At 38.5% G+C, this 26,867-nt stretch overlaps 1 protein-coding gene and 1 long non-coding RNA gene across 4 annotated transcripts; one reads left to right on the top strand and one right to left on the bottom strand.

Moving 5' to 3' along the window:
• On the bottom strand, positions 1 to 25,697 carry snx18a (sorting nexin 18a). Its single transcript, XM_039650034.2, has 2 exons — positions 23,904 to 25,697; positions 1 to 2,694 (listed from the first exon to the last, which is right to left on the bottom strand). The coding sequence occupies exons 1-2, from the start codon at positions 25,360 to 25,362 to the stop codon at positions 2,441 to 2,443; spliced, it is 1,713 nt and encodes a 570-aa protein (XP_039505968.1). The 5' UTR covers positions 25,363 to 25,697; the 3' UTR covers positions 1 to 2,440.
• On the top strand, positions 13,838 to 18,922 carry LOC148981715 (uncharacterized). Of its 3 annotated transcripts, XR_016168326.1 has the most exons (8): positions 13,838 to 14,874; positions 15,794 to 15,952; positions 16,059 to 16,250; positions 16,447 to 16,538; positions 16,640 to 16,678; positions 16,837 to 17,022; positions 17,150 to 17,274; positions 17,429 to 18,922. It is a non-coding gene; the product is annotated as an uncharacterized LOC148981715 (long non-coding RNA). The 3 variants fall into 3 exon arrangements; XR_016168325.1 differs by lacking the exon at positions 13,838 to 14,874 and having other exon boundaries at positions 14,884 to 15,952; XR_016168327.1 differs by lacking the exon at positions 13,838 to 14,874 and having other exon boundaries at positions 14,884 to 15,952; positions 17,127 to 17,274.
• Positions 25,698 to 26,867: the final 1,170 nt, after the last annotated feature.

Below are 26,867 nucleotides of genomic sequence, written 5' to 3'. Positions count from 1 at the left end.
AAGATTTGAAGTGTTTTTATTGCTGATGCAAACTAACAATCACAAGTGTCTTTGTTATTATCATGTACAATGTGAAAATATAGGGTTGATATATTTCACAAGTGTTGACAAATAAACATCTGCATCCACTTTCACATTTTTCATGCTTCAACACTAGTTACAAGACGCTTAAAAGGTTTCCTCTTCCCTTCAGCACAACACTTGAATCAATGTCGGCTAGATATACTGAAAAAAAAGGGAAAAGAAAACAACAAATGTAAAGATTGCAAATGAATTAGGGCTGCACAATATATTGCAATATGCATATGGGATATCTGAATGATTTTAATAGGGTACTTCAAAATGTTGCTTAAAGTCAATTTTAGGTCAAGACTGAAGCACAATTGAAATGCTCGCACAGTGATGGCAAATTCAGTTCTCTTATTGGCTTATTGCAGTTGAATCGGCACAGTTATGTCATAATGCCTGTCTGGGCGAGTATTCATGCAAACACAGTCTGCATTAAGTGAATGTAAACAAATGGGAAAGAAATCCGATACATGTCAATTGGATCATTAGGTCTTAAAGTGACAGGAGCCTAATACAGTATACCTTCTGCTGTCTGTCAAACAACAAAAGAAAAAAAAAAGAAAAGAAATCACTTACTGCTCTTAAATGAGGACATTTTATAGCTTCAATATGAATCAGTGTATGTTTAATTCATTTGAATACTGCAGTGTTTTATTTTTACATTTGATTATTCATTTCCTGTATTGTTTCTTACTTATGTAATAATATGTTGGCCAACCTGAAAAATTTAAAGCACTGTTTATTTAATTTGTATCTTTGTTTTATTGTATTTGTCATGTTGTACATAATTTTGCAAACCTCTTTGTTTTTATTTTTAATAACTAAGATAATAAAAAAAACAAATCGTCCACCCCAGTTTAGTTAGGGGTTTACGTTTACCTGGATGTTTTTGATGTTAAGGATTCAGGTTGATTCAGAGTTGCTGGTTTTAAACAGCTTTTTTTTGTTTGTTTGATGTTAAAATGACATTTTTATTTTGTGACGCTACCTTTTATGTAATGCTAAAATGCTGTTCATTTTAAAAAGTTGTAGTGATGCTTTCTTTTCAGGAAAAGAACATGAAACATTTATTAGTTATATCATTTTCAGTTTTTAAATATATAAATCAAAGATGATTTTACACAAAGCAGTTTTGTATTGCATATCCAATATCGCATTTTACTTCAATATCGTGCAGCCCTTTTAAGAAACCCGTTTTGTGTTTCTATTTGCATCTGTTCTCCTTTTCACAATGCCTGCACAGGATACGATCAAGACAAGTAACAGCAAACAGACATCTTGTTGCCATTGATTATATAGAAACTACTTTCAGTCGATCAAAATATGTTCATGTGGTGTTTGAATGGGCCTACCTCTAAATACATGTGCTACAAAATATATACAATGCAACAAGCAATTAGGTGAACAATTCATTTGTAATCTTCTTCAATATTTCAGAACATCTAGGTGTGGTTCATAAGTAGAAATCTGGAGTAGAAAATAAGCTGTATTCTCTGACTGTAAGTTTTGAGAAATGTCATAAGCCAAAAAACTGGTAGGCAGAAATGTCCAAAATGAACTCATGTTATCCTGAGTGTGCTGTGCTTCCTGTTTACATCACATTTGAGAAAAAAAAAAAAAGAAAAAAAAAAAAGAAAAAAGAAAGAAATGTATGTGCCTGCCTGCTCAATTGTCTACCACTATGTTTTTCCCCCAAATGCACATTCTGTTTGGGGGCAAATCAGATGGGATATCCAATTAGAGCATTGCGACAAGCTACTCCCACACTTATCTCAAAACATGAGCCTGCTACTCCTTCGTCCTGCCATTTTAAGCAGGGGTGACTTTTAAGATAACATAATTAAGATAATAACATCAAACTTTGTAAAAACAATTTTCAGAATAAGAATAATATATAGTTCTTTTTAAGAAATTATAAAAATACCAACAAGACGAGATCGAAAGGCACAACAGTGATGACAGCGGCTCTGTAGGGTATGTAAACATCTAAGAACGGCTAAGAGGGTCTCGAGTGTTTAAAAGGTGGCAGAGAGGAGCCATACAAACCCCTCAAGTCATATTAATATTTAATTCGTCTGTGTGAAGAACACTGTTTAAAATATGACATTAGTAGCCATGTTCTTTGTGTCTCCGTCCTCCTCAGCAGTTTCACATAGGAAAACACAGTCCAGACTAGACGTTTATCGCCATCTCACTAAATGCTTTCCCCAAAAAAGTTCAGTTCCTTCTAATGGACACTCATTGTATGGGGATAGATTTCATAAATCTTAGACTCTTGGTTTGTCATATATTGCTAGGGGCTGGCTAACCCTCACCAGACTCTTGTCTGGGCAAGGTAAAGCTCTGTCAGTCCAATTGAAATGTGGTTCATTTATGCATCGTCATACTTCTGAAGCGCCTCCTCTAGCTTGCCTGTGATCTTCTGGAAGAAGCTGATCTGCTGCTGGAGGTAATGCTGCATCTGGGACTTGAAGTCCCGCACTCGAGTCTGGTGGAAGTGCTGGATCTCAGCCAGCGTGGCGAAAGAGATGATGTTGCAGCGTTCCCTGATGCCGTCCGCATGCAGGCTTTCCATCTTCCCTTCCTCTACGTGCTTCTGGCTTTCCTTCACCTTCGTCAGAGCACCTGCGGAGAAAGCAGAACCAGGATGAGACTAAATATTAACTCAGATTCAGTCAAGAGAGAAGTTATGACGAATAGCTCCAGAGGTTAGACTTGTCTGTTCTTCTGCATGGATGTGGCTGTTGTAAAAACATGTTTTGAAAAGAGCAATATGGTATGACCAGGATATCACTTTTATGATATAATTATCAGGCTACTATTTTGATGTATAAATCATAGGCGAATGTATGGATTTTCAAGGTGTGGGGAGGTGCAAGAGCACGTCAAAGGAGGTAAGGAGTAAATATATACGAGCGCAAATAAAACATCAGTGAAAGAGAAAGTTAAGAGTGGAATGGACTTCATAAGTTATTAAAAGCACAACAAACCATGCAAGAAATACTGAATCCGGTACTGGTATGCCAACGCCAGGTCTGAAAGTCACCTCAGTGTGTGAGAACTCAAATGAAGTTCTCTTGTGTGGCTTATTGCATTTGAAATGTCTGCCTTGGAGAGTATTCACGTAAACCGTCTGTTGAGACAAAATCAACCGTATCAATATAAAATGTATGCGTCATTATACTGGATCTGTGCATACTGCCTTATTAAAGTGACAGCAGCATATTGAATATATATATTAAGTCTGTGCAAAGATTAATTGTGATTAATCGCATCCAATATAAAACTTTGTGTTTACATAATGTATGTATGTGTGCTGTGTATAATTATTTTTATGTATTTATATTTGTTGTATTTCTTACTTTAACAGACCTACATGAAAAACTTAAGCGCAATATATAACTTTGTTCTACTGTGTTTCTATTGCTTGTAATTTGCTGCTTATTTCAATTCAGATTGTTTACTTCAGCAATTTCTTGTAAATTTGGGCTATGCCTTTGCTTTAGACCAGTGCTTCTCAAACCTGTCCTGGGGACCCCCACCAAAGCACATTTTGGATGTCTCCCTCATCAGACACACCCAATTCTTGTAGTCTGTACTAATGAGCTGATGAGATGAATCTGGTGTTCCCAATTCCAGCCCAAATGAAAGTGAACAACTGAATCCCTTCACGAAGGGTCCCTCCAAATGTCCATTAGAGACTTCAAGGAAGTAATTTAATAGTTTGTGGTCTTGTGACCCAGAGTGACGAATCCTTGTAATTTCTTTTAAAGCTAGATGGTGGGAGAGTTGGAGTTAACGATTCAGACCATCAGCTCTTTAGCAAAGAGCACCATGACCTGCGGTGCCCCCCGACTGACAGGGTCCCTACACAGTGTTCAATGCTGCCTACTCCCTGAGAATGGGATCTGTTAAAGTTCACTTCACAAAATACGTTCATTCACAACACCCACCCTGCAATGAGCATATTAAAGTGGGGGTTGATTGCGATTTCACTTTTTTCATTTTAAATAGTGTGTAATGTTGCTGTTGGTGCATGAACAGTATCTGCAAAGTTGCAGCGCTGAAAGTTCAGTGTAAGCAGAGATATCGTCTTTTAAAAATCAGGAAGTATATTGCCTACAAAAACAAATCAATTGGGACTACAGCTGGGTTTTAGACGTCACACGACGCTAACCCACACATTTACATCAACCCCTCCCTCCGGAATATGCAAAAAAGGGCATGATCATATTTCTGCGGCTCGTCGAGTGTGTTATGTTCACCCAGCTGTCAGGTCTTCTGTGTTCGGGCTTCCCACGGACGCTGTACTTCGTCAACAATGGATACAATTTATGTTTGATTATGTTCCTGAAAATGACAATCGTAATTTAGCTCTCTGTGCTTCGCATTTTACGGAAGACAGCTTCCAGAATCTCCACGAATTCAACACCGGATTCAACAAGAAACTGTTACTAAAACATGAAGCAGTTCCAACTTTAAAACCCGAGGCAGCAGTTGTTGGGCCACAACCTGTAAGTAGGCTAAGACTTCATCATTTTAAATGTATTTGCATGTTTAATTCCAGACGTAGCCTTGTGTTTTATTTTTTTTTTCAAATGACAGTGCTGGCTTTATAGCCACTCGGCTACTAGTTATGCTATTTTGTGTCTACGACAAACGCGTACAAACATGATGGACCTGAATTTTGTATAAGTACTAATGATTTAAACGTATTTTTCATGTATATATGTTTTATGAAGTTATTTTCGATCTGATCAAGAATGTAAACTTGCCAACGCTGTTTGTGTTTAACATTAGTAGCCAGTCAGTTGCTGTCGTTGCCAGTCAGATGCTATTGTGTTAAACAAACATGTATAAAGTTAAAAAATGTAGTAAATTATCATTCAGAAACGTTTAGTAAGAGCCGTATGTGGTGAGGTTCTGCTGGACTCTCTTTATCGCCGCTTTCTCGGTCTGATTCTGCCTCAAACTGATACTGTAGTTACGACATGAATAGACAAGAGCGCAGGCACGTTTCGCCCATAAAGGTAATGGGCGTTAACCTTCCAGACAACGTGAGCGACAGTTTAGCCAATCACAACACACCGGCCCAAACTAACCAATCTGAGCCCACTGCCTGTTTCTGAGGGAGTGGTTTCATAGAATCAGGAAGTCAACCGCTCATTCGAGGACTGAGGAGAGCGCGGCTGACAATAAAGGTGAAGTTTATGAAAAATAAGACTTTTTAAAAAAGAATACATGTTATATTGCACCCCATAGACACAATCATGCAAAGAAAAAAAGCAGTCAACCCCCCCCATTAAAGGAGTTTAAGGTTTGATGCCATAATCTACTTTTATAAATTGCAATGTTTAATATAAAATAAATGTAATTTGTCTTTTGATCTCATTTAACCTGTAATGATAGTTGACTTGCAACCTTTGTCAGCCTGCTTCAGAACTGGAATCTCACTAAGATGGCGAAATACCCTTTTAAATCCACTTCGCAGCACACATATTGTCCAATGGAACCCACCCCTCAACTGAGCATGCTAGATAAGAGAGATTGCTTCTATATTGGCTTTAGACAATAGCCATGTAGAAGGCCATCAAGCTCCATATAAGTACAAAATAAAATTGATTTCACAACAGCTGATTCTTCTAAATGTTTGTTTGAAATGAATGTTGATTAGGCTATCTTTTGTTCTGGAGCTTTTATCTACAAGAGGAAGTAAAGTGAATGAGTAATGAGATATATGTGGCAGCTGCGTGCAGCTCGGCCATTGTTGCAAAAGTCTTGCAAACTCATAGAACATGGAAGTTAAAATGCAGTAAAATCACATGTTTTCCTCTGTACGGTTGTGCCAGATTGGTAAAATGTTTGCTTTATCAGCACTAGTGATAGACAGGGCTTCTTTTATCTTAGTGGAAATGACAAGGGAAAAAAAGGTCACATTACCATAAAAAAGGTCATTAAATATTTAAAGAGAGATATGATACAAGAGATATAAAAACAAGCTCAGCTATGCAGATTGCCAATTTCATTCCAAAAATATTTGACCGCAGAATGCCATGATGTTCAATCAACTGACTATAATAAAGCATTCAGCAATATCAGCGAACGTCAAAGACATTGCTTTCCCCAGCAACCTGATTCATATTACAATGACAGGAAACAAGAATAAACTCTATTAAGTGTCACATCGAGTGACTTGACATAATAACAGCCATAGTCATTATTACACACCATTTTCCACTTTAGGACGAAAGAAATGAACTTCTAACTGCAAGTCCGTTTTGTTACTGTACTTATGATCATATAAATGCAGCCTTGGTGGTATAGGATGCTTCTTTCAAAAACATTTAAAAAAAATCTTACTGACCCCAAATTTTAAACGGTAGTGTGTGGTAAAGATGACAGAGCTGACATGTATTTAGAAAAAATGCAAATACTAAGACAATAACTAGAGATGAAACTAACATAAAAATAAAAATGAGACTGAATCGAAACTATAAATGTGAATGATACAATATGAATAGTTGTGCATTTGTGCAATAAAAACTTTGAATGGTAAATACAGGTGATGCAGTTTTGTGATATACTGCAGTGTTTTGTGCATATAACAATCTGTGAGGTAAAGCTGAAAAAAACAATAATACAAAATACAAAAGAAAACTGTGAAATTGAAAAAAGGACAAAAATGAAAAAACTAGTGACATTTTCAAGACTAAAATAACCCTACTCTATGATTCCGCACAAACTTTTTCCAGTTCAAGCTTCTCTCAAATGCAGCACAAATAAAAGATATTGAGTCTGTAACAAGGTGTATTATTTCAGATCTCATGACATAATTATCCTCTCTCTGAAAGCCTTGAGTGTATCAGTGAAGTATTAAGCACAGATGGCTGACTTCCCTCCTTGTGAGGAGAAACATGATGGAAGACATTCCCAAAAGTCCCATCCCCCCAAACTCCACACTATCTGCCTTCTGGCCAAAGTAAGTAACCCAGATCACTGAAATTCCTCATACACACACACACACACATGCTCCCACGAACACACCGACTCTCACAAATGCAGTTCAAAAGAGCACTCAAGATAAAGACAAAGTGCATTCAAGGAAGACAAGAATGCAGGTCAATGATGAAAAACAGCAGGCAAGTGAGAGATTTCAGACAGCCCACGTTGGGGATCGACACTGCTTTTAAATCTGTGAATCGTTACTTTGAATAGAACGCAACACATTTGGTTATTTTTGCATCAGATGTTTTCCATCATCAGCTGACTGAGTCTCAGCACAACACTAATTTGCAGACATTATTTACATTGGACTGTGTTGTTTTTGCCACGGACAAAGTTTGTTCCCTTTGACATTTCCTGACATACAGGCTATTCAACAGAAAGTGTTTTAAAATAAATCCCTATTTACATAGCAATGAGTATTTACACAGAACCAGAACTGTGAGAATCAGGACACATCTAAACATTACATTTTCGACAATTAACACTGCTTAAAAATTTAAATGAATCAAGTAGAGACAGATCTTTCTGTTCGTATTGTGATGCACATAGCGGATTATTGAAAAAAATAAAAATAAAAAATAAAATAAGGTTGAACTTGGATCTATTCATCAGAAATTGATTGGATTTTGAGATGACAGCGTTGCAAGATTGCAGTCCATTGTGGAGGGGTGAAATTTTAGCAAATATTAAGTATGTATTTACATACTTATATGTGTTTTTTGTATCAAGTGGTGTTAACTGTATGTTGATGTGAAACAGTAGATGCTGTGGGATGCAAGACATTTTTTTAGAAAAGATAGGTGCTGCACAAGTTCCACTTAAATGTATTTTCATCTACTTTATCAAGTTATTCCATACATCACTGCATATTTTCGAAGCTATCAAACATAAAACAATGAGTATTAAAACATTCGAAAACCACATAGGGCAAACCAACCAGGAAGGCGGAGACACATGTGGGAATCTGCACTCAACTGAGCCCCTAAAGCTTGCTGCTGCAGAACCTCTTCAAGCATTACGTAATATCCTATTACACAACACATGCAGTCCTGCCAGTGAACTGCAACTAGAGAACAAGTCCCTTACTGACACCCCTGAACATATTACACAGATCTGGATCATGACTTTTTGCATGGGACTTTGATCTGATTAAAAATTAATGGCAGATTCAATTTTTGGGCTTTTTAAACAAATCAAAAGGCAAATGCAGATCACAGGCAAAAAAGTGACAACGTGAGAGAAAGTCCAATTTTCTTTGGAACGGCACCATTAGATTCATGGGCATTAAGGAAAATACAAAAGTCACCCGCTGTGAATTACAAGACATTTGCTAGTACTTCAGCAAATAAATGGAGACCAATGAATTTCAGCATTCAGCTCATTTCAGAAGCTGCTGTCTCTTCTATGGTGGCTGAATTTTATGACTCTAATAATCATCTTCCCTGAAAACAGCAGTGACAGTGAAGAAGGTAACAATTAGACACTTTCGGTCATGAGTCATGACCAGGGATGGAAATTACCTTCATCACTGTGGCTTGAGCGCGACGGCTGGTGGATTACAAAATCTACCAGCCACTCAATGCTTTTACCAGTTATACTTTCTTGTTTTTAACCGACAATGTGTAACTGCATGTGAAAAATTAATACTACAAGATCTACAATACTTAACCATTTTATTTAATCTCAAGTCCCAATGAAATACTGACATTTTCTCTTTCTCTCTAATGCACAAAAACCATGAACTGATATACATTTCGTTAAATTAATAGGGTAGATTAAACAAAAAACTGACCCGGATGCTGGAGGTTGCTGTAAAACTTCAAATAATAGCCAAGTCCCAAATAGACGCCTGTCTCTTTTACACGCATGATGTGGCGACAGGTTTGGGTAAATAAAGGCCTGTCTCAAATACAAGCCGGTGCAGCAGTTTGACGATTTGTGAAAATAAAAGCCCGGGCTATTATTTGAAGTTTTTGGGTATGCCTGTTCTGTCATATTTACATCATGCGCTCGCGGTTAGCTCCCACCTCTCGCACTCAAGCCTCAATGGAAGCAGCGCGCGGGTAGATATTCGTGCGGCTAGCACTTTACGACACAAGAGCTACCCCACCCTAAAAATACACCATGCGCTCGTGGTTAGCTCTCCCTTTGGACGGCAAACCACCTCTCGCGCTCCCAAGTTTTCTTTCCTCACAGAGTCCATAGACAGTAAAAGTCGACGGAAGAAGTGCGCCTCCTCAAAAAGTGTCCGCCGTCCGGGTGAAACAGTATGCTATTTTTTTTACCCACCACGGTGGCCGGTAGGTGAAGTGAGTTTACCCGCCACAACACAAAATCACCCGCATGACTAAGGCTGCATTTACACTGCAGGTCTTGATGCCCAAATCCGATTTTCTGACTACATCCGATTTTTTGGACGACCTGCTTACATCATCTTGTAAAAGTGACCCATATCCGATTTTTGCATTTACACTATACACTGCTGAAACTACCAAATGCAGACGTTCTGACCCGGGAAATTAAGCAAAACAGCACGAAATTCAATGGATGCAGATGCGAATAAAATTAGCCAGTGTTTTCTTTCCACAATATTTAAATAAGTCATCAAAACATTGGTCTCGAACGGCGGAGAAAAAAAAGAGGAGAGGCTCTAGCCACGAGCACTTAAAACGATGCCTCGTATCTTGTGAAATGTCTTCAAAAACGGATTTATTTCTGTAAAAATCCTGCATTTTTGCCTGCACTCTTCACCCCAAACACTCAAAAGACACGAAACCGCCGCATTGCTCCACTGTGTGATATGAATGTGGTATATGATATGATATGTGTCATATGAATGAGGCCTGAATCCGATCTGAGAAAATCAGAATCCATGCGTTTTTTTTCCTGCTTACACGTTCAGCGGTCATATCCGATCTGTGCCACATGACAGGAAAAAATCGGATTTGGGTCACTTGAACCATGCAGTGTAAACGAGGCCTGACTGATCAGAAATAAAAGGCATTTTTTTCATATAGCCTAACAGATTTGAACTGTTTGAAGGGGTGTGTCTGTGTGAAACTTCAGTGTAAACGGCCACTGCTGTGATTGGCTAAAAGTTTTGCATAAGAAATAGCTAGTATTACATGTGGAACTCTCTAAAAAACTTTTAGCATGTTTTTACTATTACTACTTACACTCTCACTGTTAACTTAGGCCAGTGAGTGACGATGAGCTCTTCTCTCTCTCATCTCACTAAAGCCAGTGGGCGTTGACTTTCTAAGTTGAATTTCTTCTGCTGAGGAGGCCATTCACTACCTTAATACATCATAAACAGGTACATTCCAGGACATGTCATTCACTGGGCCTGGAAACAATAAAAGCTGATTTTGGACTAACAAGGAAGTTTTCGGACAAGGAAATAGTATTGAACATCAAAACCGCATATTAGTATGATTTCTGAAGGATCATGTGACAGCTTTGCCATCACAGGAATAAATTACATTTTAAAATATATTAAAATAGAAAATAGTTATTGTAAATTGTAATAATATTACTGTTTTACTAGGTTCCTGATCAAATAAATGCAGCTTTGGTGAGCATATAAGAGAAAGAGACTAAGATGTAAATACAAGAGATACTTTTGAATGGTTCTGCTCACCATGAATTTGTGTAGTATGAAAAAGAAATAAACAATTAGCCTACTCATTTTGTGTTCCACAGAAAAAAAGGGTGGGTATAATGACATCATTTTCAGTTTCAAGAAAATTATCTCAGGAAAGTATGACTCGATCGGACTGCCCAAATTATACTTGTACACGGGTCACAAAGTGTATCAGACAAACACTTAAACAACTTCAACCTAAAATAATCATGGAGTTTAAGTGTAAGATAAAATACTTTTAGTTTTAGAAGATACGTTCAAAACACACTTGTCTTTGAAGAAAAGAAAAAAAACCCAATAAATACAATGTTAAAAAAAAACCCACACTTGTCTGTGTGGGGTGGGTGGGGGGAGAGAGATGTTGTGCAGATTGAAACGCACAACCCTCTCTAATCTATCTTTTGGCTTCAGAAGACTTGGAATATAGCACACTACAGGACATCTCAAATCTTGTTTCATGGGAGAGAGAAAACACAAGTTGAACAACATTAAAAGTCTTTCAGACTTCCCCTTGAATATACTAGAGATAACATTAGACATGTCTCTAACACAATACTGGAAATGTGTCAAACAGATAATGAGAGACAGACAGTCAGATAGCCATTCAGTGGTTGGTTAAGGGTTTAAGCACAGCGCTAACTTCCGCAGTTAACCACATCACATTTGAGTCATTATTTCCTCTCATTGTCTAAAGAACCACATATACTTCAAAATGTTTCAATGCAAATCACAGAAAAGCAATGGAAAAAAGGGTCCAACCATTTAAATACAAACGTCAGTATGTTCACTAATGGCTCTTCACATCCATTGCTAATGGGGGCTATAGTGACACGAATCAATACATGCTGTGCTCATGTGTATTTGATCAAAAACACAGCAGACCTTTCATTTATCCCTGTGGATATCATGATGGCCTTGAAATATGATCATCTTACTAAAAAAAGAAAGGTAAAACTGCAAATGCATTATGTTGAATTACAGAGGTGAACGCAAATCATAAGCTTTCATCTGTTGTTTACTGAGATGTTGTGGTTGTAGAATATTTTGGGCATAATTTCTGAGGTGAAGTTGTTTTATGGTATTGATTTTCATATCACCATGATAATTATTACTGTCTACAACTAAACTAAACTGTCAAAATGCAGCTATGACTGAAATTCAAAGCCAAAATTGTCATTTTTTCTTATGAAAGACAGATGTCTAAATGTCTATGAGGAGATCATGAGACAGGAAGTGTTTAGAATATGCCCCCCTACTCAGGGGGGTCTCTTTTTGTTTGCCATCAGACATTGTAATCGGAGAACATGTCAGTATTTACTCTGTCACAGTGGTGATGGAAAGAGAACAGCTTTGCTCATAGTTTTCTACTGACTCATTCGAAGTCTGGATGATCGTTTCTTCAGAACCTGTAGATGTTCCATCTAATGCCCACTGCTCACAGTTGCAATTGTTAACTGTGACATTGTGTGCAAAACCACAGACAGAATGCAGAAAAGATGACATTTCTCACAGCACTCACACACCTATAATAAGGCTGTTTCTTCCATGCTAAAATTGTATGGTGACAGGGACAATAAGAATTTACTAAATATACATTACACCTCTGGCAAGTGCTCATGGCATATGGGCTTCAGCCAGATGCAGGTGACCTAAATCCTAGACAGTCGGCTGGATCGGTCACAGACTGAGGCCTCCCTGCTGGAATTACGAAACATCATTTAAATTTTTCCAAAGCAGCGAACGTGGTGTGTCTGCAGCACCAGTCTGTACCTCATTAAACAGTTATAAAAATACATCTAAATTTAGGCTACTTTTTAAATTTTGTTGTGAACATATGATCAAATCATTAGCTGATTTCCCATAAGGAAATGGCAGACATATGAATGTACACTGCTACCATGAAAGCTAAGCACATAGACAATCTCTATGGGCTTTAATAAAGTCTATTTGTTGTGGTTACGAGAAGCCACATAAATGTGGACTGTCGAAACAGCTTGTAAAATTCAGTGTTGCCTATCTGTCAAAGTCATTTTCTGAAAACATACAAGACAATGTGCATAAAAGTCACAAACATTATTACTCCAGTCTTCAGTGTTACGTGATACTTCAGAAATCATTCAAATATGATCTGATTTGTTGCTCTAGTAACATTTCTTATCAGTGTTGAAATCAGCTGTGCTGTTAAATATTTTTGTGAAAAAAAATTCATTACATTACAAATGTCTTTATTGTCACTTTTGATCAATTTAATGCACACTTACTTATATTATCGGCCGATATTGGGCATTTTCCAAACAATCGGTATCGGCAGTTATAATGGCCGTTACCCACAAGTTTCCTACGCCCCATGAGGCCTTGCGTCAAAAGTGGGCGCGACTTCCGTTTTGAAGTAAACAAAGCACGATTTGACATGCTTGACACTCATTCATTCAATAGTTGACAGTCATTCAAGTTATAGCGATCCAAACTAGCTAACGATGTGGGAACACAACCTCAACGAAATTAAAAAGGGTGAAATAACAGTACCTTAACCCTCCGCAGTAGTTGATTGGCAGTATTATAATAACATTATTAATAATCAATACTTATCAAGGCATGGTGACAGACAGTTGTGCGAGCTGACAAACAATTAAAATAAAAAATACACACTTAGTCATTGTGCTTTGGAGTTTATTCAAAATTATAAATGAATGTGCTACTTGAATACACTGGCACATTTGGTATTCTGTCAACACAGGCTTTGATCCTGAGTTTAGTGTAACATCAGTAGAGAACATCCAAACACATGCTAATAAAATTTGATAGAATATTAAGAATTTAAACAAATGTACACAGGAAGATTCGTCGTCTTTTGGGAGGTTTAGTCCGGTTATACATACAACCGCAAACAGCACATGTTGTCTCTGAGCTCCGTAACGACATCTCTCATAAAGATTTGCGTCTTTAAATAGTAAAATAATTCTCCGAAAAACAGCTAGCCTCTTCGCTAACTAACACACAAAATACCATTGGAATGCTACTTCCGCCGCCTCACCGGAAGTTTCACCCACTTTATTTTTTACAGGAGCGCCCCTCGGAAACTTGTGGATACCATGGTCTGGGTGAATACTCGATTGTGATTGACCTCCGTGAAGTTGGCACCCCATAAAACGAAATAATCTCCAAAACTATGCCAATGGTTTGTGCTGTATTTGTGCTGATTTGTGCCGTAAAAACGAACATTTGTGCTGGTTTGGAGTTTGAGATATTGATGATTATTTTTTTGGTTGTGTTACGTCACTCTCCACCCCATATCGTTCAAATCGCTCCAAACCAGTGTCATTCGTTTGTGCTCTGTTTGTGCTGGTTTGTGCCGTTAAAACAAACATTGTATCCATTTTCCTTTCGCAGATATAGCAAATTTAATTCGGGAGCTGTGACGTCATTCTCCACCCCATTTCTTCTGAATCGCACACAAAATGTGTCTTTCGTTTGTGCTTGGTTTGTGCTGATTTGTGCCGTTAAAATTAACATGGTATCTATATCCCCTCCTTTAGAAATATCAAATATAATTCGGGGCAGTGACGTCACTCTCCACCCCACCTCGTCTAAATCGCACCAAACCGGTGTCGTTTGTTTGTGCTCGATTTGTGCCGGTTTGTGCCATTGAAAGAAACATTGCAACTACGATCCCCTCTTAAACATATTTAAAAAAAAAAACTTTTTAAGCTGTTACATAACTCTCCACCCCATTTGTTCTAAATCGTTGCAAAACTGTGACGTTTGTTTGTGCTCAATTTGTGCCGGTTTGTGCCGTTACGATGAACATTGTGTATTTTTCCCCTCCTTAGAAATAAAACATTGGATTCGGGACAGTGACGTCACTCTCCACCCCACCTCGTCTAAATCGCCCCAAAACGGTGCCTTTTGTTTGTGCTCGATTTGTGCTGTTTTGTGCCGTAGAAAGAACCATAATAAATTATACAATTCTTCAGATATCCCAAAATCTTTGGAGGAGTACTGATGAGTGACGTCACGAAAGCAAGCCGCGCTCTCCATCTCGTCTACAAACCTGTCTGGTGCGTTTGTGCTCGCACAGGGCCGCGGCTGCTGTCATTGTTCCTTTCTTCCTCTTTAGATACGGAGACTTCGTCAAGCTCAAGATAAAAAAAAAAACGGTATGTGATTGAGTGACCCGAATCACTTAAAAATGCACGTGTGTCAGTTTTTTTAAAACTTTGTAATAATAATCTCCTTTGTTAGCCTATTATGTTTTTTTTATTCAAATCGAGCATTATTTATCAGATGAAAGTTTAGGCTAGTTTTATACGTGTAGGCTATTATCTTGGCCATATCTAGGCCTCGGCCTATATTGAATATGATAAAATTATCAGAGAATTGTATCATTCTCTGAAGGAGAACGTGAACCAAAGACATGTGAGCAGTGTTTCTGTTTGTTTAAAATGTTTTTAAAGCAACTAATCGAAGGGCTGTTACTTGTTAGTTTGCTGTTCTTAGCTGGTTTAACATCTTCCCAGTCATTTCACCGCACTAAACAAAGAAAGACGAGATTGTATTCATTGTGTGGGTGAAGAGTATTCATTTAATACCAGCAAACCACCTGGTTAAAGTTTCTCATTCTCATTCTCTCTCAGCTGAGCAGACAACATATCCAAACTGGTTTCCTTTTAAATGCAAAGATGAATGTAAAAATAACAGAGCGGTTTCTGTGAAGAATTTACAAATATTTTTTTTAATGAACCATAAAATAAGAGAACTACAAAACTGTTTTCAAGAGAAGTGTTAAAATGAATAGATCTGGGTACAAATAACAGAACAGAACATTTACTAAAGAAATATATAACTTCTGTTCAAGAAATCATGGAACTGTTAAAACAGGAATAATGTGAATATAGATAATGTAGATTAAATAGAAAAACAATATAGACCATTCTCTTATTGATTATGAACTAATTTCTGCAGAGACCAGTCCAAGAAATTGTCCATTTATCAATGGTTTTAGTCCTCCTTTGTGAACAACATCACATGGGGTTGTATTTTGGTTTTTGCTGAGACTGTTTTTACATGGTCACACAGGTCATCATATTTCTCCCAGGCAAAAGAGTTTCTCCTACAGTAAGCCACGTAATGTCCAAGAGATTTCCTGGTTGGTCCTGGAATGAATGCAACAACCCCTCGCAAAGTGAACCGCTGATTGTCTAGCTCCATGTCGACAGGGATTTCAGACAGTGGATGGTTAGTATCACTTGTTTCAATGCACAGTAGTTGTCCAGGTATGCATCTGTGTGTGACAGAGCCATTGCAGAGGAATTTCATTGATTGATCATCATTAATTTTCCAGCTATCTGGACACTCTTGGGGGGATTTCAGTGGCTTCAGACACTTGGACCTGTTGAGATGTAGCCCATCTTCCAGTGCTGCTTGGAGGCTTTTCAGTCCACCAGTTTGTAGAATATCTACATTGACTGGTAGGAGATAGATGGTTCTTGAAGATTTGGTATTTCGGCTGCAGTATGGAGAAGAGCACTCAGCTGTAAGTGTTGCACTTGGCATTTGCTTCATTGTTGATTCAATTATGTTAGCAACATTGCAATCCGCATTGACCTGCCTCACACCTGATTTTAGATGAACACACTGAAATGTATCCAACAGCATTTTTGCCCTCTTTGCGTAAGCATCTTTTCCAACTCCTTTTGTGACTATGGTCTTTACCAAATCAAACATTTCAGATTTTGAGTGCTCTTTGTCGAGATAATGACAGAATGATCCGCTGTCACAGAATGCCGAGCAAAGGCACTGGCAAAAGGAATCAAAGGCACAGGTATTATTTACACTTACAAGCATTTTGTCTACCATGATGGGCTTATTAGCCTGGTAGTTGCCATTTTTCAAGACATGAATTCTTGTATTTTTTCTTTTCAGGTTTATGTCTGCATGCAACCACTCAGAGCAAGGGGTCAGGTAGGACAGTCGCTTTTTTGGAGGAACACCGAGACCTTTCCAGTTTTCAACAGGGTCTTCCTCCACTAATTGTTGCCTAACTTCTGTGTCCTGCTCACTGTGGGCACTTTTTGTCTTCTGATTCTTTGTCTCAATGTGCTCTGTGTTCACCGGTGCAGATGAAATCCTCATGTTTCCCTCAAGAAACTCAAGGTGGCGTATGACAAAACGGTCAAGTCGGATGGGGAGGCTTTCATGTTTGAAAAGGCCATGTTTTATGTTTTTAAATTCAGCCTCAACATTTGCAGAGCTTGCTGTGTTGTGTACGCTTTTGAAGTGTGGAACCATCACAGCTGTCCAAAGGGGTAGGTAGCATGCCATTCTTATCATATTTGGGACAAGCTCTGGAAGGAAATGAAGATTGTCTCTGTCACCATGATGTGCGGCAATCATCTTACTTTCTTCACAGATTTCTGTAACCCATGTTTTCAGATCTGTGGGGAGTGTCTCCTCGACTCCCGTCACCTCTGTTGAATGATCATCTTCAGTGACACATGGCAAGACTCCCTCTGCAAATCGTCTCTTTAATTGTGCTTTGCATGTTTCCGAGGCAACAGGTAAACCTTTGTCATCGTTTCCTTCTGATTCACTGAAGGCAACAACTGCAATGGAATGAATGAGCTCTCTTGCATCTTCCAGTGTATCAGACTGTAAAAGTTGTGCCATGGCTCGTAGATAGAATTCTCTAACTCTGTTTCCTCTTTGTCTTAGGCATTCCCACCGGCTAATGAGCTTGATGCAGTGTGCAACATCTACTCTGATGAAGCAAGGTGGTAGCTTTGAGTCTTCGGGTTTCCTTGCCAGCACTCCAAAGCACTGATTGATGTATGTTTTCAGGTCTGGGTAAGGAGTGAAGGCTTTAACCAGTGCTCCAAGCAAAGCCAAGGAGAAATCACAGACCGCCTCTTTGGGCACAGCAGCACCTGCTCGTTGCCATTCCGTGAGCCAGTTGGCAATAGAATTGATGGTGTGGCTCTCTGATAGCATTTGCACTACTGGAATATGATCTCCCTGTGAACACAAAACTCCTTGATACAGGAAGACATGTCCAGAATTGCCACAGGGTCTTCTCAGTCTTTTCACAACTGTACCTGTTGCATCAAAACTCACAAATGAGCCAGAGTACTTGGATTTCATTTGATACACTTGCATCTGAGATGGGGTCCAATAATGGCAAAAAAACCTGTCAAGGCCTATGTCATGAATGCTTCCGTTGTGGGGTACACTGTATTTTAGTAGATGCAATGACATGATTGGGTCTTTGTCTCCAAGTTCTTTGTCACCCATCTCTTGTTTGGCTTTTCTTAATGTTGCCAGATTTGGCAGGTGGCTAGGCTCTGGGTCACCAACATCCATCATTTTGTAAGCCTCAGCTGCTCGCCATACATGTGCTGGTTTTCGGCCTTCCCAGAGTTCTTTAGAGACACGTGTTCTCAGATCCCCTGATAACTTCCGTTTTGCTTTGCCAGTATGGAGACTTTCATCAACATTACGGATTATGCATTGAAGCACAACTGGTTCATTGTCCACTGGCATGTTCTCTGCTGTTATAGACAATTGTGCGTCACACTCGGTGCAGTTCCCAATTATGTCTATGTAGTGAGATGCATTATTTGGATACATTTTTGCCCTTCTGAATCTAAGAGTGCATGAGGTCTTGATATTTTTCCATATCTCTTCATACAAGACGTGTGTCCATGCACCACGTTTCAGGATGGTGTATTCTCTTTTGTCATTGTAATCAACCTTTTCAGGCCAGATTTCCACCCATCTCTGATGAGAGAGACTGATCTCAAATGTAATGTCGTAGCATTGACTTTTGTCTGCCTTTGACACTGCTGAATGAAAATCTGCTGAGCTTTCTTGTGAGTTGTCACTGTTTGGACCTTGATCTTGGGTATCTGTGTCGATTTTGCTTAGCTCAAGGATTTGCCATATATTGTGCCTATTTGTCTTCACAATAGTATAAAGGTTCTTTGGTGAAACTTTGTTATTTAGTTGTTTGCTTAAATCTGCCCACACCTTTTCTGTGGGAACTGCTATGTTTGTTCCTGTAATAATCTGTTCCTTTGCAGCACTGATGACTTTGATGATGTCATCACGTCCACAGGCTGGTTTCCTAGGCATCTGATCAAAACAGGAATTATGTTTAATGTAGTTTTTAATAAAGTAGTTGGGCCAAATTAACTACCTCGTGTGTGTGTGTGTGTGTATATATATATATATATATATATTACTGTGGTTTGAATAAGCATGTAACCTGTTGGTAACAAGTATGTATGCGTATATATGTATATATATATATATATATATATGAAGAGTTCAGATGCAAAAGCCTCTAAGTGCCATTTGAAATGTTCTCCTAGAATGATCATTTTTATCAAGATTGTATATTTAAGTTCTGTAATTTAACTTAAATGACAATTAATAGGCAATCTTCATTGCAATTTAAGTGAAATTACTGAACTTAAATATACAGGCTTGATAAAAATGATCATTCTAGAAGAAAAGTTCAAATGGCACATAGAGGCTTTTGCATCTGAACTCTTCATATATATATATATATATATATATATATAGGGAGTGACTTAGTCGCCATTCACTTAAACTGTATCTTTTTTTTCAAAATCAGTTCAAGTTAATGATGGCTGAAATAAAAACATATGGGCTATGCAATTTATATGTGTATAGTCCAATTGTTCTGAGGTCATTCAATTAGATTTACCTTAGAACATCTTGTCATCCATCCTATATTGGTCGTGTTTGGATATTGCAACTTTTTTTATAACTAGAGAATCCATCATTCGGTGGCTTTAAAGAACATACAGAATTTTCAATGTTTCAGTAAAAATCTCATCTCAAAGTCATTGTTTTCTGTTACTCTTTAAATCCAATCACATGGATCACCTAGTCAATGAGTTCAGAAAAAGATTTACTTATAATCCTTTGGTGAATTAAATCAACTAAATCATTACAAAAGAGCATGAAAAGACAACACATTCTCAAGTTATATGAAAAGTAGCTGATAACTCAATAACTGAACTTGGCCAGTACAGGATGGGTGACAATCTTTTCTGTGAATTTGTTAGATTTTAGTCTGTTCACATTTGTAAAGTTAATTATATGACTTCACAGAGGATTAAATGGAACAGATGCCACTTGTATATTGCTTTTTGTAATTTCCTCTGCATAACATCAAGCTTTTTGCCATGAAATGTGCATTGCTGTACATATCTTAACTAATAACTTAATGTATTTTATGGCATGGCATAAGAATCTAGGTCTACTCTTATTAATATGACAAATGGAGGATCATTTGGACATGATACATGATAGCTGATGGCCCAAAATTAATAAAAGGTTTCACATCTTTGACGTCTGTCAATTTCTTATTTGTTCAAATTATCCTGTAAATTTTATTGACCAGCACTGATTATTTTAGTACTTTTTTAGTATTTTATCTCAGAGCACATGCTTACCTTTTTCACAGCCAGATGCCTTTTCCTGTTTTGTTTTCCCATGCAGTGCTTAGGGTAAACAAATGTTTTTAAGGGGGCAGAAAGACTTGTGTCTGTAATGAAATGTCTGTAAACTGAAGCCTTTAGTATTCAGAAAACTTAAGACAGTACACAACTTTTTTTATTAATTTTTATTTTTTTTTATTGGACAAAATTACAGCATCAGTCACACGTAGGCTTGAGCCAGGGTATTGGGCTACATTAATATTTCATAGTGCATTGGAGATTTTATAAAGACCAAATGTCAATATCTAGCACAAATCTAGACCAAAACATTTCCGTATCTAAAGAGGAAGAAAGGAACAATGACAGCAGCCGCGGCCCTGTGCGAGCACAAACGCACCAGACAGGTTTGTAGACGAGATGGAGAGCGCGGCTTGCTTTCGTGACGTCACTCATCAGTACTCCTCCAAAGATTTTGGGATATCTGAAGAATTGTATAATTTATTATGGTTCTTTCTACGGCACAAAACAGCACAAATCGAGCACAAACAAAAGGCACCGTTTTGGGGCGATTTAGACGAGGTGGGGTGGAGAGTGACGTCACTGTCCCGAATCCAATGTTTTATTTCTAAGGAGGGGAAAAATACACAATGTTCATCGTAACGGCACAAACCGGCACAAGTTGAGCACAAACAAACGTCACAGTTTTGCAACGATTTAGAACAAATGGGGTGGAGAGTTATGTAACAGCTTAAAAAGTTTTTTTTTTAAAATATGTTTAAGAGGGGATCGTAGTTGCAATGTTTCTTTCAATGGCACAAACCGGCACAAATCGAGCACAAACAAACGACACCGGTTTGGTGCGATTTAGACGAGGTGGGGTGGAGAGTGACGTCACTGACCCGAATTATATTTGATATTTCTAAAGGAGGGGATATAGATACCATGTTAATTTTAACGGCACAAATCAGCACAAACCAAGCACAAACGAAAGACACATTTTGTGTGCGATTCAGAAGAAATGGGGTGGAGAATGACGTCACAGCTCCCGAATTAAATTTGCTATATCTGCGAAAGGAAAATGGATACAATGTTTGTTTTAACGGCACAAACCAGCACAAACAGAGCACAAACGAATGACACTGGTTTGGAGCGATTTGAACGATATGGGGTGGAGAGTGACGTAACACAACCAAAAAAATAATCATCAATATCTCAAACTCCAAACCAGCACAAATGTTCGTTTTTACGGCACAAATCAGCACAAATACAGCACAAACCATTGGCATAGTTTTGGAGATTATTTCGTTTTATGGGGTGCCAACTTCACGGAGGTTTCTGATTGGCTGCAGGGTGTCCGTTTAAAAGTGATAGAGGACACCTAGTAAAGTAGTTCTGGTGAAAATGCCTGTTTACCATTTGAAATTAATAAATAAATGCGCTGCCCACAACAGCTGTGAGTAACCATAGCAACAGGCATTCAAAGTATCCGTTAACAATTTGCTCTATCAAAACAAACATCTAACGTTAGTTAGATATTACATAGCCTACTAATACAACAATGAGCGACTTCGTTCTTTCTTTTAACATTTATGGAGAATATGACAACTTTGATGACTGGGATGCAGTTGAAGAAAGAAAAAATGTAAATAAAACGGAGAAACGTCACAAAGAAAATTCCACCACTGCTGCTCTGAATGAGACAATGCGGGAGTTTTACGCAGCAGTCCAGACAACCAAGGCAGGAGGAGAGTACAGCGTTTCAAGCCTAAGAAGCCTGTTTGATTAATTGTTTTATGTGTAAAAAAAAATAAAAAAATAACTATGCTTACCTTTGTGTTTCATGAAAAAAAAACGCATTTTTGAACCTGAAGGGTTCTACAAGCTGAGCGGACTATAAATATCTCCGGTTGCTAAATAAACCACCCAAGTTATTATTTGTAAAAACTAGATTTCGCCTAATTAAAATATAAACTAGCAGCTAATGTTTTAAAAATGTTTTATTTGGCAAGTGACCATGGTATAAGCGGGTTAATGCCCTTTGAGGTGTCCATTGTCAGGTTTTAATGGACTTCGCGTCGGCCGGTTCACGCCTCGCCGTCGTCCATTAAAACCTGATAATGGACACCTTGTCGGGCATTAACCCTTACATAAATGAATATTTCAAAAATAAAATAAAAACGGACGAAGAAACACGCTTCAACCATGTCATGAGTGTTGGAGTAGTATAGTTTGTCCACCAGAGGGCATTCTACACCGTCCCTGTTGGCAACACTCATTGAGTTGGTCACGAGACATACATTGCTTGAATAACAATTAAAAGAACATCCCCATCAGTTCTCTTAACTCGAATAAGCATGACAAAAATTGTGACTATCATGTCCAGTTTAAAATAAATCAATAAATAAATAACATATCGGCCGATATATCGGAATAGCGGATTTTAAAACCCAAAAATATTTGTATCGGTATCGGCCTTCAAAATCCTTTATGGGTCGGGCTCTAGTATTAATTGAATAAATGTATTAATTTCTTACTGGTCCTAAACTTTTGAACTGTGTTGTATATTTGATCATTTTTAGTCATTTCAAAATGAAGTCTTTCCGCTGGGTTCGACTGTTTCGTTTAAATCATGATGACTACTACACTTTGCATAAGTACATGATGTAACTGCAATGAAATTTAGAGAACACAGTACAAAAAAGAAATATTACAAGCAATCCGGTCTTAAAGAAAAAAAAGTCTTGATTGAAAAATTCATGTTAAGTGATCATTGCAAGCTATGCAAGACCTACATTATAAAGCTAGTGGCTCCATTAAAAAAGGGAGTCCATCTAAAAAAATAATCTCAACCTAGAATTTGAGAGCCTAAAGTCTCACATGTATCTGCAAATGATAATAAGCGTCATAAATATTCAAGCAGTTAATCGAACAGCAGAAGGTGTGATTGCTGCACTTCCCACATCCTCTGAGGGTGTTATTTGCATTCTGGAGCATCATGATGAAAATGATAAACGAGTCTCATCATAATTCCCGATGAAAAATGAATATGCACCTTTTGATCTGAAAAAAAGTGACTTTTGTTTTATAATACACAATCAAGCACATTATAACCAAACAGATGTGGGGCACCATTGACTTCCATAGTATTTTTTTTTCTACTATATAAATAAATGGTGCCAAACAACTGATTGGTTCCAATCGTTCTTCAAAATATCTTCCTTTGTGTTCAGCAGAAGAAAGACACTCATACAGGTTTGAAACAACACTAGGGCGAGTAAATGATGACAGAATTTTCATTTTTGGGTGGAGTACGTGTCAGAAATGTGTCACTAAGCTAGAATGCACCACTCTCTAAACAATAACATCCATGCTCAAATCAATGCACAACAATTGACTGAATGATTGCATTCCAGTCAACCTTCCAAACAATTCAGTACGTCAATAGTTTCAGTCTTTGTCATCGTATGTGGCTGATTTACAGACCAGAGGAAAAACACACACAACACTACAGCAACAGCTCAACCCCATGTGACTCAGCAGTCTGATGAAACCAGAACAGCCAGTGAATTTGTGGCACTTCAATGCAAACAAATCAGTCAAGCAAAGCAAACTTCTGAGAGCAAATGACCCTGCTATGTTCAATGCCCACTGATCTAGCTGAACAACACAGTTTCATGCATATTTCAAAGATGATACAAATAAATAAATGAGTAAATGATTACCTTTCTGAACATGGATGATATCAGGGTAGTTGGTAAGGTGTCCTTGGTACAGGGCTAACAAATCCATCACAGGGTCCACGTCCTGTTTAGGCTGCTCCACAAAGTAGTCTCCAATAACTTCGTAAGCTTCTCCTGTGTACGCAATTGCTTGGTTCAAACCGACCGAGTATGACTGCTGGTCCATCTCAAATGCTTGACTTAGATACTTAAAAGACTGTCCCACTTTCTGATACTCTTTCTTGAACCCAGCTATCTGCTTCCTTGCAAATTCGTTAAGCGTGGCATTGACTTGGATCACGCTGTCATCCATTTTCTTGGAGAAGGCCTTGAATCCATCAATCCTGTTTTCGACGTCTTGCAGGTCAAGAGGGGCTGCTGGAGTGCTGATGGTGAGGAAGAAATTAGCACCGACCATCTCATCCTTCTCTGCTTTTCTCTTCCCTTGCTTCCAAGACTTTTCGTCTGTGCTGGAGCAGGTGAGGAAGTGCTGGAAAACATCACACCGGGCCAGTACAGGGTGGCTGGTCATATGATTCATCCACCATAACAGCCCTCTTCTCCTTTTAGAAATGAAGTCTTCTTCAAAGCGACCGGTGGCTTGTTTTTCAGGAATGTGTGGCACTGAAATGACAGGAAATTTCTCCACTAACCGTGCATAGAGCCAATCAAAATGCTTATATCTTCTGTTGACCTGACTCTGCGTGTGGGTTGCCGTCAGCTTGTAGGAAATGTAACTTTTCATGCCTTTGAACTTCGTTTGCTTGGTGGGATCATCAATAGTGCAAGTGAATGGGTAAGGGTTTTCCTGCCACTCTGGACCGTACTGACCCATTACCACACAAATTTTATCCCCATCCTTCACAAAGCCGGATGCTTCCCCCAGGACGAATGCCTCACCGCCTGACTTCACAAAAGTAGAGAACCTGTTCAGATTTCTGCTGACCGTGGCTGAACTTTTGCCTTGCTGTACACCTCTAGGCATGGAGGATGTGGAGATGCTGTAGCTAGAGGGTCCGTTACCTTCATAATTCCCGTATCCTCCACTAACAATCCCTGGTTCGTCAGCAACGGACGAGTGATCGTCCCAGTCATCATCCCAATCATCATCACTGGCGGGGGTCCCTGGATGTTGTTGTTGAGGTAGAGCAGGGTAGGCAGTGAAGCTGGGTGCTGATGGTGCACTGTTGTAGCTCTCTTGAGTCTGTTTTTTTAAGTCAAAACCACCAGTGGGAATGTTGGCATATCGAGAGTTGTTGTTAAAAGACGAGACGGTGTCATTCCTCAATACCTCGACGTAGGACGCAGGGAGAAGCCCCCTATCCCCTCTACTGTTCGCCCCCTCCAGCCAGCCCTCAATGTCCTGCTCGCTGTACAGAGTTACAATCTCGTGCTCCTTCACTGATATCTCCCCCGGATTTTCTGAATTGAAGTCATACAGAGCTCTCGCTCGCAGAGCCATGACACAAAATATATACAAGCTTCGATGAATTTAAAATCGTATAAGGCTAGCGTATCAGCTAGCTAACTCTAACCCAAACTCACTCACTAACCTGCGAGACTGACAACAACTTGCGCGTCAGCTGCGGGAACCGTAAACTCTCTATCTATCTCCAGAGTCCTCCTCACACCGCTTAATGATAACGTGATTATCAGCTGTCGTGTTCAAAATTCCCAGAGTGGTGGGCAGAATAATTTCTTCATCCGTGGAATTCACCATCCAGAGCCGCTGTGCTGCTGTACGCCCGTCCCACACCGACTGCAGTATACACTCACTCACCCTAAACAGCGCCGAGGAGAGCACAACCAGTACGGGTAGTCGAGGGCGGAGCTTAGCACCAGGCAGCACGAATCAAACACATTACATAGTGAGGACTTCTGATTTTCGCAAATCGTCTCTTTTGAACTGTTCAATAAAAAATTGTAGTGATTCTTTTACATCAACATCACGTGGTATATAATATTAAATTACCAGAAAAGCCACGTGTAAATTTACTGGAGGAAGACTATCTAGCAACTCCAGGACTAAATTGAGCCTTAAATGAAAGCTACTATGGCATGAGGAGGCAGGTTTAACTTCAGATTAACGTTGTTTCAAAGAAGAGAAGACACATGCATTAAGTTACTTGTATGTCACTGAAGATCAACACATGCGTGCGTCTGTGTGTGTATTATGTGTGCGTGCGTGCGTCTCTCTCTCTCTGTGTGTGTGTGTGTGTGTGTGTGTGTTTGTGTATTGTGTGTGCATATGTCGTGTGTGTGTCTTTTACAGTCTATGGTGTGTGTGGGGGTATACTTTTAAACAAATATGAAACTAAACTACCGTTAGGTGGCGGCAAGCGACCGTCTTGAGTTGACATTGAGTCACTCATTCAAACGATTCGTTCAAACGCTAAAATCATTCAGATTATTAATTAACTAGTTAGTTTAATACTTGCTTATTGAACTGTTGAATGAAATCAGTGCCACGTTTTCAATCGTGATGGTATTCAGGACATCTGCACTCTTCGTGTGATGTTGCTCTGTGTATATGTTAATTATAATATAAAAAACTCAACATTTATTTATGTGAACCTTCAAATGGTCTTCGTTTCCTGTTTACACTTCTGGGCTTAGGGGTCATGACCCCGACAATTGATTGAGTAATTTTATACATTTTTAATCATACAAATAATATATCATTTTTTTGTTTACTTCTCATCTATTCATTAAAGCTGTGTTTTTGATGATAGTACCTCTGTATCCATATACCACACAATTCCTCAACTACACCATAGCTTGGATTTGAAATATTATATTTTATGATACATTGCATTTATGCTCTAGTACTAAGCCCTCATTTCAGTGTAAACATTTTCAGATTTATGCTGGATTTTTACATTAAAGTATACTAATTTATTTCTGTGTAATAAATACTGTATCACATCACACGACTGGCGTAATGATGCTGAACATTCAACATTGCAT

The sequence above is a fragment of the Pimephales promelas genome, chromosome 4 (genome assembly GCF_988280905.1).
Source record: "Pimephales promelas chromosome 4, fPimPro1.hap1.1, whole genome shotgun sequence".
NCBI classification, from domain to species: Eukaryota; Metazoa; Chordata; class Actinopteri; order Cypriniformes; family Leuciscidae; genus Pimephales; species Pimephales promelas.
Note: the sequence above shows the minus strand (reverse complement) of the source record. Positions and strands in the feature narration are given on the sequence as shown.

What these genes read in the sequence shown, in the direction of transcription:
- snx18a (XM_039650034.2), bottom strand. Translation starts at nt 25,362, where the DNA reads ATGGCTCTGCGAGCGAGAGCTCTGTATGACTTCAATTCAGAAAATCCG. An exon ending in TATCATCCATGTTCAGAAAG is followed by an intron (nt 2,695 to 23,903) that starts GTAATCATTTAC and finishes CTTTCTCCGCAG; the next exon opens with GTGCTCTGACGAAGGTGAAG.